This window comes from Chiloscyllium plagiosum, chromosome 5 (assembly GCF_004010195.1).
Source record: "Chiloscyllium plagiosum isolate BGI_BamShark_2017 chromosome 5, ASM401019v2, whole genome shotgun sequence".
NCBI lineage: Eukaryota > Metazoa > Chordata > Chondrichthyes > Orectolobiformes > Hemiscylliidae > Chiloscyllium > Chiloscyllium plagiosum.
In genome coordinates, this window is record NC_057714.1 from 100,284,164 (window position 1) to 100,299,024 (window position 14,861).

Here is a 14,861-nt window from a genome sequence, read left to right on the forward strand (position 1 = left end):
TGATCTCAATCGTCTTTTTATCATTGGGAAATGAGGGCACAGTATTCATGTCTCTGACATACTGATCGTGAAATACACGCTAATTCTTGGAAGCTATGTGTTCATGTCCCATGGCAGCTGGTAGAATTTAAGTTCAACTCAATTTAAATTATATGCATCAGAATAGGAAATTAGTGTCCTGATAATAGTAACCATGACACTTTTTATCAATTGTCACGAAAAACTCATTTGGTTAACTGATGTTCTTTAGAGAATGAAATCTGCTGTCCTTAGCTACCTCTGACTCCAGTCCCACATGGAATCATAGAATCCCAATAGTGTGGAAGCAGGCCATTCGGCCCCTCAAGTCCACACAATCCTCTGAAAAGCATCCCATCCAGACCTACACTCCCTACCCTATCCTTTGCTCAGTTAAAGATTTGTAGCTTTAAGTCCAGTATCAGGCAGTTGAGCACAAAATGGAGGCTGATAGGCTGCATAGTTATTTTTCGGATGAAGAGCCCACCTTTTAGATCACGATAAACAGCAGGGGTGTTGTACCTGCCCATTACTTGTGTCTTACCCACAGTCAAGAAACCAGATAATCTGGTCATTCTCTCTTGGCTGTTGATGGGACCTTGATGTGCAAGGACTGTGAAATATTTCATTGGTTGTGAAGTGCTTGAGACATCCTGAGGTGATGAGAGGTGTTGTATAATGACAGGTTCTTCCAATCTGACTGTCACCATCCAGTTATATCATCGTGCCCAGTCAAATATTGGGAAACCTTTTTCTTTCTCCGACACCCAGTTTGTGTCACGGTGCGTGAATTACTTCATGCAACTTGACTTCCTTTTTATCTGTCACATTTTTCTGACACTATAACAGTGACTGCATTTTGGAAGTGCTTTGTCGGCAGTGTGGTGCTTTGAGATGTCTGGCAATAGTGAAAACTGGCTTTTACATGCCCACCCCTCCTTCATTTTGATTTTCAGCAAACATAAAACTGACATGTTTGCAATCCTCGCTCAGTTCTGAGGAACTCTCAACCTGAAACGTTAACTTTGATTACTCTCCACAGATGCTGCCAGACCTGCTGAACTTTTCTGGCAATTTCTGTTTTTGTTTCTGATTTACAGCATCTACAGAATTTTTTTTCTGAAGATTCCTTTTGATTGCTGTAGAACCGCGATCCCTCTGAGTGGCTGATATGACAGTTTTGAAGTTTAGGTTTGCAGATTGTTACCAGTGTGCACCCCTGGTCGTTGGGAGCATGCGATTATTTACAAAACTCTCAGCGTTTGTGATCATTTTTGAAGGTTTGTTCTGAAAATGTGTTAATCATAACAATGTTTGTGGCGTTCACAACATTCCCTGTGGAGTTTGCAAATCATTTGCCAAACAAAAGAGGGGGTTAACAATTTCCCCCATCTCTGGGAGCACATTAATACTAGCAGTTTCTCCCAAGCATTTGCTGAGAGTCTCTGTGGAGTTTCTGAAGCATATTTATGTTTGCACCTTTTCACAGGGAACGTGCTTTCACCCTTTCTACCCAAAAAAAAGAGGTATGTCACCAAACTTGTGTTGTAGCGATGGACTTTAAACCTGCAGAGTTAGATTAGATTCCCTACAGTGTGGAAACAGGCCCTTTGGACTAACAAGTCCACACCGACCCTCCGAAGAGTAACCCACCCAGACCCGTTCCCCTGCCCTATATTTACCCCTGACTAATGCATCTAATACTACGGGCAGTTTATCATGGCCAATTCACCTGACCTGCGCATCTTTGGATCTTGGGAGGAAACCCACACAGACACGGGGAGAATGTGCAAACTCCACACAGACAGTTGCCTGAGGTTGGAATCGAACCTGTGGCCTTGGTGCTGTGAGGCAGTAGTGCTAACCACTGAGCCACTCTGCCACCTTTAATGGAATCTGGATGGGTATATGAATAGAAGGGTTCTAGGAAACAGGAGAGAACGGTGGCACGGTGGCACAGTGGTTAGCACTGCTGCCTCACAGCGCCAGAGACCCGGGTTCAATTCCCGCGTCAGGCGACTGACTGTGTGGAGTTTGCACGTTCTCCCCGTGTCTGCGTGGGTTTCCTCCGGGTGCTCCGGTTTCCTCCCACAGTCCAAAGATGTGCAGGGTTAGGTGAATTGGCCATACTAAATTGCCCGTAGCGTTAGATAAGGGGTAAATGTAGGGGTATGGGTGGATTTCGCTTCGGCGGGTCGGTGTGGACTTGTTGGGCCGAAGGGCCTGTTTCCACACTGTAATCTAATCTAATCTAATAAAAAAAAAAAAAAAAAACATTGAGTACTGGAGTTGGGAGGTCATGTTGCAGCTGTACAGGACATTGGTTAGGCCACTTTTGGAATAATGTGTGCAATTCTGGTCTCCTGCTGTAGGAAGGATATTGTGAAAATTGAAAGGATTCAGAATAGATTTACAAGGGTATTGCCAGGGTTGGAGGATTTGAGCTACAGGGAGAGGCTGAATAGGCTGGTGCTATTTTTCCCAGGAGCATCGGAGCTAAGGGATGGTCTTATAGAGGTTTATAAAATCATGAGGGGCATGGATAGGGTAAAAAGACAAGGTTTTTCCCTGGAGTGGGGCAGTCCCTAGAGGGCATAGGTTTAAGGTGAGAGGGGAAAGATTTAAAAGAGACCTAAGGGGCAACATTTTCACTCAGAGAGCGGTGCGTGTATGGAATGAACTGCCAGAGGAAGTGGTGGGGGTGTGGTACAGTGACAACATTTAAATTGAATCTGGATGGGCATATGAATAGGAAGGGTTTAGAGGGATAGGGGCCAAATGCTGGCAAATGAGACTAGATTAATTTTGGATATCTGGTCGGCATGGATGAGTTGGACTGAAGAGAATGTTTCCATGTAGTATATCTCTATGACTTTATGACAATATTAGAGAGTAATACCAGGTTGCATTGAATACTGGGAGACACAGAAAGCCCTAAAATAGAGAGTATTAAGTTAGTCAGTGGAGTCAGAATAAGGGAGAAGGTAGAACATTCTGCATCATGGTTAAAAAGCATGTGCTTTGTGAATGAGTTGCAGATACACATACAGATACAGTTGCAGATGCTGGCCTTGTGGATATATTAATGGGCTAATAATCCAGAACCCCAGGTTAATGTTCTAGAGACATGGGTTCAAATCCAACCATGGCAGAGGGTGAAGTTTGAATTCAGTAGCATTTTGGAATGGATTGATGATCATGTAGCCACTGCCAGTTATCATAACAACGCATAGTTCCCCAGTGTCCGGTAGGGAAGGAAATCTGCTGTTCTTACCTGGCCTCATCTACATGTGATTCCATGTCACTATGGTTGACTCTTAAACAATAAATCCTGGTCTAGCCAGTGACATATACATCTCTGAATAAACAAAAAAAAAAGCTGCCATGTGGAAATATGATAATTTGGTGATAATGAAGACCTGTCTCAAGGAAGGGCAGAACTGAACAGTAACCATTCCTGGTTAGAGGAACAGATCTCCAAGGATATTACAAAGACACACAAGCATTACAGAATAGTTATGATGCTGGGGGGTACTTGAATTACCCAAGGACTGGGATAGTGGCAAGGTTGAGAACAGAAAGGGGCAATCTATCTTAGGTTGTGTTAAGGAGAATTTCGGAAAGCAGTATGTGCCCAGTCCAAAAAGAAACAAGGTAATACCAATGCCTGGGAACTCGGTAGGTCAAATAAGTCAGTGGGGGAACACTGGGGATAGTTATTATTGTATGATATAGTTTGGGATGAGAGTGGGAAGGGAGAATGGACAATCCAAAATAAGGGTAAATAACTGGCAGAGATTAAGGTAAGGAACAAAGAGTTTGCTTTATCATACAACTCAGAGTACAACAGGATTTTGATCAGAGGGTCAATGGGCTGAGGAGTGGCAGATGCAGTTTAATTTAGATAAATGAGAGGTGCTGCATTTTGGGAAAGCAAATCTTAACAGGACTTACACAGTTAATGGTAAGGTCCTAGGGAGTGTTGCTGAACAAAGAGACCTTGGAGTGCAGGTTCATAGCTCCTTGAAAGTAGAGTCGCAGGTAGATAGGATAGGGAAGAAGATGTTTGGCATGCTTTCCTTTATTGGTCAGAGTATTGAGTATATGGCGTTGGGAGGTCATGTTGTGGCTGTACAGGATATTGGTTAGGCCATTTTTGGAATATTGCGAGCAATTCTGGTCTCCTTCTTATCAGAAGGATGTTGTGAAACTTGAAAGGGTTCAGAAAAGATTTTCAAGAATGTTGCCAGGTTGGAGGATTTTAGCTATGGGGAGAGGCTGAACAGGCTGGGGCTGTTTTCCCTGGAGCATCGGAGGCTGAGTGGTGATCTTATAAAGGTTTATAGAATCATGAGGGGCATGGATAGGATAAATAGATAAGGTCTTTTCCCTGGGTTGGGGGGAGTCGAAAAATAGAGGGTATAGGTTTAGGCAGAGAGGGGAAAGATATAAAAGGAAGCTAAGGGGCATCGTTTTCACACAGAAGGTGGTGTGTGTATGGAATGAGCTGCCAGAGGAAACGGTGGAGGCTGGTAAAATTACAACATTTAAAAGGCATCTGGATGGGTATGTGAATAGGAAGGGTTTAGAGGGATATGGGCCGGGTGCTGTCAAATGGAACTAGATTGGGTTGGGATAATGTTTGGCATGGACGAGTTGCACCGAAGGGTCTGTTTCTGTTCAGTACATCTCTATGACTCTATCGAACTGTCTTCCAAAGCTGACTATAGAGGCTTCAGAAAGGAGGTGGAAAGGGAGAGAAGCGATGCAAAGTGGGGTTATGAAGAACGACTAACAGCTAATATAAAGGGGAACCCCAAAGTCTTTTGTTGGCACATCAACAGTAAAAGGGCAGTGAGAGAAAAGTAGGATAATTTAGGGACCAAAGAGGACTTTTACATATGGAGACAGGGGCATGGTTGAGGGTAAGGAAATACATTGCAACTGCTTTTACTAAAGGGAAAATTTGAGGCCATGCACTTTGGGAGGAAGAGTAAAGGAGCTAAATATTATTTAAATGAAGAAAGGCTATGGATCAGACAGATTTGGGAGTCACAAAAAGCAGGTAATGGGGATGGCAAATGGACTGACGACCTTTACTTCAAAGGGGATAGAGTATAATAGTTGGAAGGTTTTGCTAAAACTGTACCAAGCCCTGGTCAGAGTACAGCTGGAATACCGTGAGCAGTTTAGGCCCCTTATCTAAGGAAAGGTATACTGGCACTGGAGGTAGAACAGAGAAGGTTTACGAGGCTGAAGCAGATATAGAGGAACTACCTAATGAGGAGAGGCTGAGTAAGTTGAGCTTGTACTCATTACAGTTTTAGAAGAATGAGAGGTGAACGCACAAGATTTTGAGGGGCCTTGAGGGTTAGATCCAGAAACGTTGTTTCTCCCACACTCGGACTACAGGGCATAATCTCAGAATAAAGTCTAAGACAAAGGTGTGGAGAAATTTCCTCTCCCAAAAGGGAAGTGATCTCTGGAATTCTTTAGCACAGAGGACTGCTGAGGCTGGGTAATGGAGTACATTCAGGGCTGAGATAGATATTTTTAATTAATAAGGGAGTTAGGAGTTATGGGGAAAAAGCAGGAAAGTGGAGGTGAAGATTGTCACATCAGTCATGATCTCATCGAAGGTGCTTGATTTCTTTGAAGAAGTAACAGAAATGCTGTGGATGTAATCTACAGAGAATCAGATGTAGATCTGCGAGGAAAATTGTAGATCACGGTATAAAATTGGACAATAAAAATTTAGATGTAAAGATAGGAAACTGACCGCAATGGTCAGTGGGTATTTTTCAGGCAGACAGAAGGTTTGCAGTGGGGTTCCTCTGGGATTGGTATTGGGACCCTTACCCTTCCTGATCTACATTAAAGATTAGATCTTGGAGTACACGGGACAGTTTCAGAGTTTGAAAATGATGTAAAACTTGGGAGTATTATAAACTGTGAGGAACATAATGTAGAACTTCAAAAAGGCATTGACAAGTTAGTGGAGCAGGTGGCAGACAGCATTCACTGTGGAGAAGTGTGAGGTGATACATTTTGGAACAAAAGGTGCCACTCAGAGGGTTGTGTAGGAGCAGAGAGACATTGTGTTCAAGTCATTGAATGGGGCAAGACAGGTTATGAGAGTAGTTAGGAAGCACACAGTACATTGGTTTATTTAGTAAGGGCATAGAGTACCGGGAGCAAGGATGTTATTGAACTTGTAGAAGGCATTGTCAGACAAAGCTAAATTATTGTGTACAGTCCTGAGCACCATCCTTTAGGAAATATGTAAGTACATTGGAGAGAGTCCACAAGAGGTTTCTGAGAATGCTTTCAGAGATGACACACCTCAGTTATGAGGACTGATTGGAGGCGTTAGGGTGGCTTTCCTTGGAAAGAAGAAAGCTGCAGAGAGATTTGATAGAAATGTTCAATCTCTTCAGGGGGCTGGACAGAGTGGATTGGGAGAATCTGTTTCCCCTGATAAATGGATTGAGAACCAGAGCGCACAGTTTAAAAAGATGTGCAGAAGAGGTAAATATGGGGTGAGGAAAATGTTTTTTTCACGCAAGGAGAGGTTTGAGTCTGGAATGCACTGTCTGGAAGTGAGGTGGAGGCAGGTTCATTTAAGGCATCTGAGGTGGCATTTGATAATTATTTGAATAGAAGCAATGGGTCCTCTGTAGAAAAGGCGAGAGAAGGGCACGAGGTCATAATGATTATTTGGAGAGATGATGGTGACACAATGGGCTGAATGGCCTCCTCCTGCATCCTAACAATGTTGTGATTCTGTAGACTAGAGATTCGATCTGTACATAGGAGACTTGACCTTTGAATGTGGCCTGAATCATCCTCTGGGATGCAGGAGATGAGCTTGCTCACAAGGGGGAGATGTACATGCAGCTGTCACTTCATCCCCTCTCCAAGTGTAAGCACATCCCCATCCTTCCCTCATCTTTCATTGGAACATTCTGCACCAAATTCAAGCCAGCATTGGAGATGACATTTGACTTTCTGTCTTGCCAATTCTACTGAGAAAGTGAGAAATTGGAACCATTTTTCAGTGGTTCCACTAATTGTACTTACTTGCATTAAATATAATTCAGCATATAGAGGTAAACAATAATGGACTCCATGCCCTAAAGGGTAAATCCATTGCAGCATTGTACTGTCTATAATATGCTTGTAGATGACACCTTGAGATGTCTTCATTGTTAAAACATAACACCTCTTCAGTGTCTCACACACTCAAACACACAGCAATGATTTTTCTGCTAAATTTCTGATTCTACCACTAATCAGTAAAGCGAAGCACAAAGAGTGAAGTTATTTTATTGAAGCGTTCTTCATCAGTTCAGCTTCCCTGAAAATCCTTTCTCTTTCATTAAAGTGTCGGCTGTGGCTCCTTTGGGAGTACCCCAGCCTCTGAATCTCAAGGTTATAAATTCAGAACTCAGTCCCAGTGAGTTGGGTATTAATGTCAAATAAATGCTCTAGAGAAGTGCCGCGCTGTCAGAGGTTTGCTGTTTCAGAGACGATGTTAAAGAGCAGCCCTGCCTACCCCCTCAGGTAGAAGAAATGATCCCTTGCCGTTATTTTGAGGAAGAGCAGAGAAGCACTCTCTGATCAATATTTGTCCTTCAGTCGATGTCACTAAAACACATCAGCTGATTGTTGTTACATTGCTGTCTGTTAGAGCTTCAGAATAACAGACACTGCACCTAAAACTAGTCTATGAACTGTAGACGCTTTGGGGCATCCTGTCTTCATGAAAGATGCAAGACCTTTTCTTTTATTAGTCAAAGAGGCAGCCACTTCTGATCTAACCTTTCTCTCCTCTGTTGATGAGATGCTGTTAATTTGTTGATGTCAAGAGCAGTGTTAACCCCCATCCCAATCGCCCTTGAGATGGTCGTAACAGAGCATGGACTCCTTTTCTTGCCCCTTTGCAACCAAGCAGAAGAATTGACTTTTTATAAAGAGAGTTCTGAGACAGGTTGTTAATTATTGTGGATGTGGTCGTCGCTGGCTGGCTCCCTGGTGGGCCTTTTTGAACCGCTGCAGTCCATGTGCTGTGGGTAGACCCACAATGCCATTAGTGAGGGAGTTCCAGGATTTCGACCCAATGGCACTGAAGGAGTGGCGAGATGTTTTCAAGGCAGGATAGTGAGTGGCTTGGAGGCAAACATTTAAGTGATGGTATATCTGCTGCCCTCTCCCTTCTAGTGGATGTGGTTGCGGATTTGGAAGGTGCTGTCTTGTTCTGCATGGCTTCTTGTAGATAGTAGACCCTGCTGCTATTAAGCATTGATTGTGGAGGAAGTGACTGTTTGTGGATGTGGTGTCAGTCAAGCGGGCTACTTTGCCCTGGATGGTGCCAAGCTTCTTGGGTGTTGTTGGAGCTGCACCCATCCAGGCAACTGGGGATTGTTCCATCACATATCTGACTTGTGACTCATAGTTGGTGGACAGGCTTTGGAGAGAATGTGGAGGCGAATTACTCGTGACAAGATTCCTGGCCTCTGCCCTGCTCTTGTAGCCACTGTGTTCATGTGGCTACGCCTGTTCAGTTGCTTGTCAATGGTGACCCAAGGGATGTTGATAGTGGGGAATTTAGTGATGGCAGTGCCATTGAATGTCAAGGGGTGATGGTTACTTTCTCTATGATAGGAGATGGGCATTGCCTGGCATTTGTGTGAGGCAAATGCCACTTGCCACGTGTAGACCCAAGCCTGGATGTTGTCAAGATCTGCAGAGCAGCTGGATTTTTAAATTGGATTTTAGTTAATGACATGGGATAACTTTGGTATAAACTCAGGAAACGTTATATCATGATGTTATGAAGGTATTAAGGAGTGCGGCGAATGGTGGTGATATATTAAAAATTAATTTCTGCATTTGTCACCTCGGAAACTTGTTACCAGTGAGTCGGAAATAAGCAGAATAATCATAAGTACAGATGTACCAGCAATTCTCTCAAGTGAATTGGCCAATATTGCAATAATAGGGTTGCACTTTAGAGTTAACTGTTAAACATGGTGGATGGAACACAGAAAGTAGACATTTGCTGTATATTACTTCTCATACCTAATCTTGTTTGAAGTTGTCATTTTGTAATTCCTTTCCTACTGATTTATTGGCCACACGAGCATGTGGGAAAAGACAAAAACAAAAATCAAATTACATAAACAGCGCTGTCGAAGCCCAGGCAAGCAACAGAAGCACATTGTAACTGTGCAGGACTTTGGTCTGGCCATATTTAGAACCCTGTGGGCAGTCCTGCACGCCACACTGTAGGAAGGACATGGAAGTTTTGGAGAGGGGACAAAGGAGGTTTGTCAGGATGTTGACTGGATTGGAGTGTATTAGCTAGGTGCCTGGAACGTGTTGCTGGGGAGTTGGTAGAAGTTGGTATGATAGCAAGGTTTAAGAGGCATTTAGACAGGCACATGAACAGGCAGGGAACAGAAGGATATGGACAACATGAAGACAGATGGGATTGGTTCAGAATAGCACAGCCATAGTAGGCTGAATGGCCTGTTCCTGTGCTGTACTGTGATCCTCATCAACAGAACCAGCATAACTCTTTCTCAAACAAGTCATTACACCAACCCTTTACTTCATGTTCCTCACTGCCCTATTATACCTCACCTCCAGCAAATCACCCACTGTCTTAGAGCCTACAAAACAGAGGGGATCGATTCAAACTATGCTGCCTTCAATCCAAAACCAAAATCACTCCAGATGAAATTTGTGTGAGCAATCACTGAGAACCTGAGGTCCAGGTCATTGTCGACACCTAATCCAAGGCATATGCTAAACTGGATCTTGGTCCATGTGACCAGAAATCCAAGATCCTCCTCAAACTAGTTCCCATAATACAAAAGCTCCGACAGTCAATTAAAATCCTGGAAAATGTGGCTATTTTCCATAAGTTGAGAACTGCTTCTTGACAGAGGCAGACATTGGAGACGAAATTCATCCTCAGCACCAATGTGCAGATCATCCTTCAGCTGACTGAAGAAAAGGGTACCTATGGCCATGAGAAACAGGAACAGGCCATTCAGCCCTCCATGACACCAGAAGAAACAGGAACAGCCCTCCACGCAGACCCAGGGAGAATGTGCAGACTCCACACAGACTGTTGCCCGAGGGTGGAATCAAACCCACATCTCTAGTTCTGTGAGCCACCATGTCACCCTGCAATTATAGAGTCACAGAGTTGAATATTGTTCAAAAGAGAGATGTGTCGAAGCTTATTGTCTTGCACTCATCAGGACAAGTACACAAATCTAAAAAAAACTCATACAATCAGAACAAATTAAGCTCTCAGGATGTTAATCAGTTGACAAGTTGATGCTGATTGGCTGAGGGATGACCACAGAGAAACCAATGGTTCCCAGTTAGGTAATGCCTGAACTTAAAAACATGTTGTTTTTGTATCCTCCATTGCCTTAGCCGTTCCAAGCACATGACTTCCTCCAGCTTTAAAATGCTCAGGGAGCACTGACCATATCCTCCTGACCAGAACTCTTACACAATCCTGATTTCCTTTGTTCCATCATTGGTGGCTTGGCCTTTAGTTGTTTTAAGCCTAAAATTCTGTGTTTCCCTCCCTAAACTTCTCTGCCCCTTGATATCTCTTTCTTCCTTTAGAACACTTCTTAAAATGGACCATTTTTTGTTAAATCTTTGGCTGCCAACTGTAATGCCTCCTTATATGTAGCTTGGTATCAAATTCTACCTGATACCACAACCTCTGATGTATCTAGCGATGTTTCATGACAATAAAAGGAACTCTGTTTGAATATTGGTTGCTGTGTGAGTGTACTTGTTCAGAAAGCAATTGGAGTCAGCTGTATTCAATACCCTACTACCATTTACTGTCATTGCTTTTGGAAGGTTAAAGAGAAAAGGCATTATTGATAATCATCTAATTGTTAATACCATCAAACAGTGACAGGAGAATGTTTCCCCACAACCTGCCTTGAGGTTGTTTACCTTTGTTCTAAATTGTGCAAACATCTGAGCCTCCACCTGTTAACTCAAAAAACAGCACGGTTCTTTAGAGAAGCAAGTCTAAATTTAGTAAAGCCATATTCCCAATACCAGTGGGAAAAATGCTCATTAATCGTATTTTCAGTTCATTTCTGCTCTTTATTCCCAAACAGGTTTAATGTGGCATGATGACGTTACTCAGCAGGTAATTGCGAAAGAACTGTCCAATCTCCATCAGAGCCATCACCCGCATCCAGAAGCTGGCTCATCAGACAGCTTAAGGTGAGTAGTGGACAGAGTGAATTACGATGTGCGGTCGGCTCCCCTGTAAGGCCCTTTAAGGGGTAACGGTGAAAAAATAGGTAGTTCCAAAGACTGCAACTGTGGGAACTGAATAACGAGTTTAACAGACTACTTTACACAGTGGGTGGTGAATATGTGGAACATGATTTCCTGGGAGACAGTAGAGGTGAACAATACTATCAAAGGCAAAAAGAAAGTAGATTGATATTTGAAAGAAAGTAGATAAAGAGTCATAGAGTCACAGAGATGCAAAGCATGGAAACAGACCCTTCGGTCCAACCCGTCCATGCCAAGCAGATATCCCAACCCAATCTAACCCCACCTGCCAGCACCTGGCCCATGTCCCTCCAAACCCTTCCTATTCATATACCCATCCAAATGAGTCTTAAATGTTGCAATTGTACCAGCCTCCACCACATCCTCTGGCAGCTCATTCCATACACGTACCATCCTCTGCGTGAAAAAGTTGCCCCTTAGGTCTCATTATATCTTTCCCTCTCACCCTAAACCTATGCCCTCTAGTTCTGGACTGCCCCACCTCAGGGAAAAGACTTTGTCTATTTATCCTATCCATGCCCCTCATAATTTTTTAACCTCTATTAGAACACCTCTCAGCTTCCGATGATACAGGGAAAACAGCGTGTTCAGCCTCTCCCTAGAGTTTAAATCCTCCAACCCTGGCAACATCCTTGTAAATCTTTTCTGAACCCTTTCAAGTTTCACAATATCTTTCAAATAGGAAGGAGACTAGAATTGCATGCAATATTCTAACAGTGGCCTAACCAATGTCCTGTACAGCCGCAACATGACCTCCCAACTCCTGTACTCAATACACTGACCAATAAAGGAAAGCATACCAAACGCCTTCCTCACTATCCCATCTACCTTCGACTCCACTTTCAAGGAGCTAAGAACCTGCACTCCAAGGTCTCTTTGTTCAGCGACACTCCCTAGGACCTTACCATTAAGTGTATAAGTCCTGCTAAGATTTGCTTTCCCAAAATGCAGCATCTCGCATTTATCTGAATTAAACTCCATCTGCCACTTCTCAACCCATTGGCCCATCTGGTCAAGATCCTGTTGTAATCTGAGGTAACCCTCTTCGCTGTCCAGAACACCTCCAATTTTGGTGTCATATGCAAACTTACTAACTATACCTCTTATGCTCACATCCAAATCATTTATGTAAATGACTAAAAGTAGAGGAGCCAGGACCGATCCCTGTGGCACTCCACTGGTCATAGGCCTCCACCCTGAAAAACAACCCTCCACCACAACCCTCTGTCTTCTCCCTTTGAGCCAGTTCTGTATCCTAATGGCTAGCTCTCCCTGTATTCCGTGAGATCTAACCTTGCTAACCAGTGTCCCATGGGGAACCTTGTCGAACGCCTTACTGAAGTCCATATAGATCACATCTACCGCTCTGCCCTCATCAATCCTCTTTGTTACTTCCTCAAAAAACTCAATCAAGTTTGTGAGACATGATTTCCCACACACAAAACCATGTTGACTATACCTAATCAGTCCTTGCCTTTCCAAATACATCTACATCCTGTCCCTCAGGATTCCCTCCAACAACTTGCCCACCACTGAGGTCAGGCTCACCGGTCTGTAGTTCCCTGGCTTGTCCTTACCGCCCTTCTTAAACCATGTTAGCCAACCTCCAGTCTTCCGGAACCTCACCTGTGACTATCGATGATACAAATATCTCAGCAAGAGGCCCAGCAATCACTTCTCTAGCTTCCCACAGAGTTCTAGGTACACCTGATCAGGTCCTGGGGATTTATCCACCTTTATGCATTTCAAGACATGCAGCATTTCCTCCCCTGTAATATGGACATTTTGAAAGATGTCACCATCTATTTCCCTACAGTCTATATCTTCCATATCCTTTTTCACAGTAAATACTGGTGCAAAATACTCATTTAGTATCTCCCCCATTTTCTATGGCTCCACACAAAGGCCGCCTTGCTGATCTTTGAGGGGCCCTATTCTCTCCCTAGTTACCTTTTTGTCCTTAATGTATTTCTAAAAACTCTTCGGATTCTCCTTAATTCTATTTGCCAAAGCTATCTCATGTCCCCATTTTGCCCTCCTGATTTCCCTCTTAAGTATACTCCTACTTTCTTTATACTCTTCTAAGGATTCACTCAATCTTTCCTGTCTATACCTGACATATGCTTCCTTCTTTTTCTTAACAAAACCCTCACTTTCTTTAGTTATCCAGCATTCCCGATACTTACCAGCCTTTCCTTTCACCCTAACAGGAAGATACTTTCTCTGGATTCTCGTTATCTCATTTCTGAATGCTTCCCATTTTCCGGCCGTCCCTTTACCTGCGAACATCTGCCCCCAATCAGCTTTCGAAAGTTCTTGCCTAATACCATCAAAATTGGCCTTTCGTCAATTTAGAACTTCAACTTTTAGATCTGGTCTATCCTTTTCCATCATTATTTTAAATCTGATAGAATTCTGGTCGCTGGCCCCAAAGTGCTCCCCCACTGACACCTCAGTCTTATTTCCCAAGAGTAGGTCAAGTTTTGCCCCTTCTCTAGTAGGTACATCCACATACTGAATCAGAAAATTGGCTTGTACACACTTAAGAAATTCCTCTCCATCTAAACCCTTAACACTATGGCAGTCCCAGTCTTTGTCTGGAAAGTTAAAATCCCCTACCGTAATCACCCTATTATTCTTAGATAGCTGAGATCTCAATAGACAATAGACAATAGGTGCAGGAGTAGGCCATTCTGCCCTTCAAGCCTGCACCACCATTCATTATGATCTTGGCTGATCATCCTCAATCAGTATGCTGTTCCTGCCTTATCTCCATAAGGAGAAAGTGAGGACTGCAGATGCTGGAGTACCAGAGTTGAAAAAATGTGATGCTGGAAAAACACAGCAGGCCAGGCAGCATCCGAGGAGCAGGAGAATCAACGTTTCGGGCATAAGCCCTTCTTCAGCAATAATCTCCATAATCCTTGATTCCACTATCCTTGAGAGCTCTATACAACTCTTTCTTAAATGAATCCAGAGACTGGGCCTCCACTGCCCTCTGGAGCAGATCATTCCACACACCCACCACTCTCTGGGTGAATAAGTTTCTCCTCATCTATGTCCGAAATGGCCTACCCCCTTATTTTTAAGCTGTGACCTCTGGTTCGGGACTCACCCATCAGCGGAAACATGTTTCCTGCCTCCTGAGTGTTGTCCAATGCTTTAATAATCTTATACGTCTCAATCAGATCCCCGCTCAGTCTTCTAAACTCAAGGGTATACAAGTAATGGTATATCTCCTTCCAAGTTTGTTTCTCAATTTCCCTCTGACTATTAGGGGGTCTATAATACAATCCCAATAAGGTGATCATCCCTTTCTTATTCTCAGTTCCACCCAAATAACTTCCCTGGATGTATTTCCAGGAATATCCTCCCTCAGCACAGCTGTAATGCTATCCCTTAACAAAAACGCAACTCCCCTCCTCTCTTGCCTCCCTTTCTATCCTTCCTGCAGCATTTGTATCCTGGAACATTAAGCTGCCAGTCCTGCC

At 43.5% G+C, this 14,861-nt stretch overlaps 1 protein-coding gene across 2 annotated transcripts in view; it reads left to right on the forward strand.

The window, feature by feature from the left end:
• The window catches only part of ptprn2 (protein tyrosine phosphatase receptor type N2), a 944,464-nt gene that overhangs the window by 280,124 nt on the left and 649,479 nt on the right, over window positions 1-14,861 (forward strand). For both annotated transcript variants that reach the window (XM_043690699.1, XM_043690698.1), the window contains exon 4: window positions 11,184-11,292. In XM_043690699.1, the coding sequence (XP_043546634.1) occupies window positions 11,184-11,292 (109 nt within the window). The remainder of the gene's footprint in view (window positions 1-11,183; window positions 11,293-14,861) is intronic.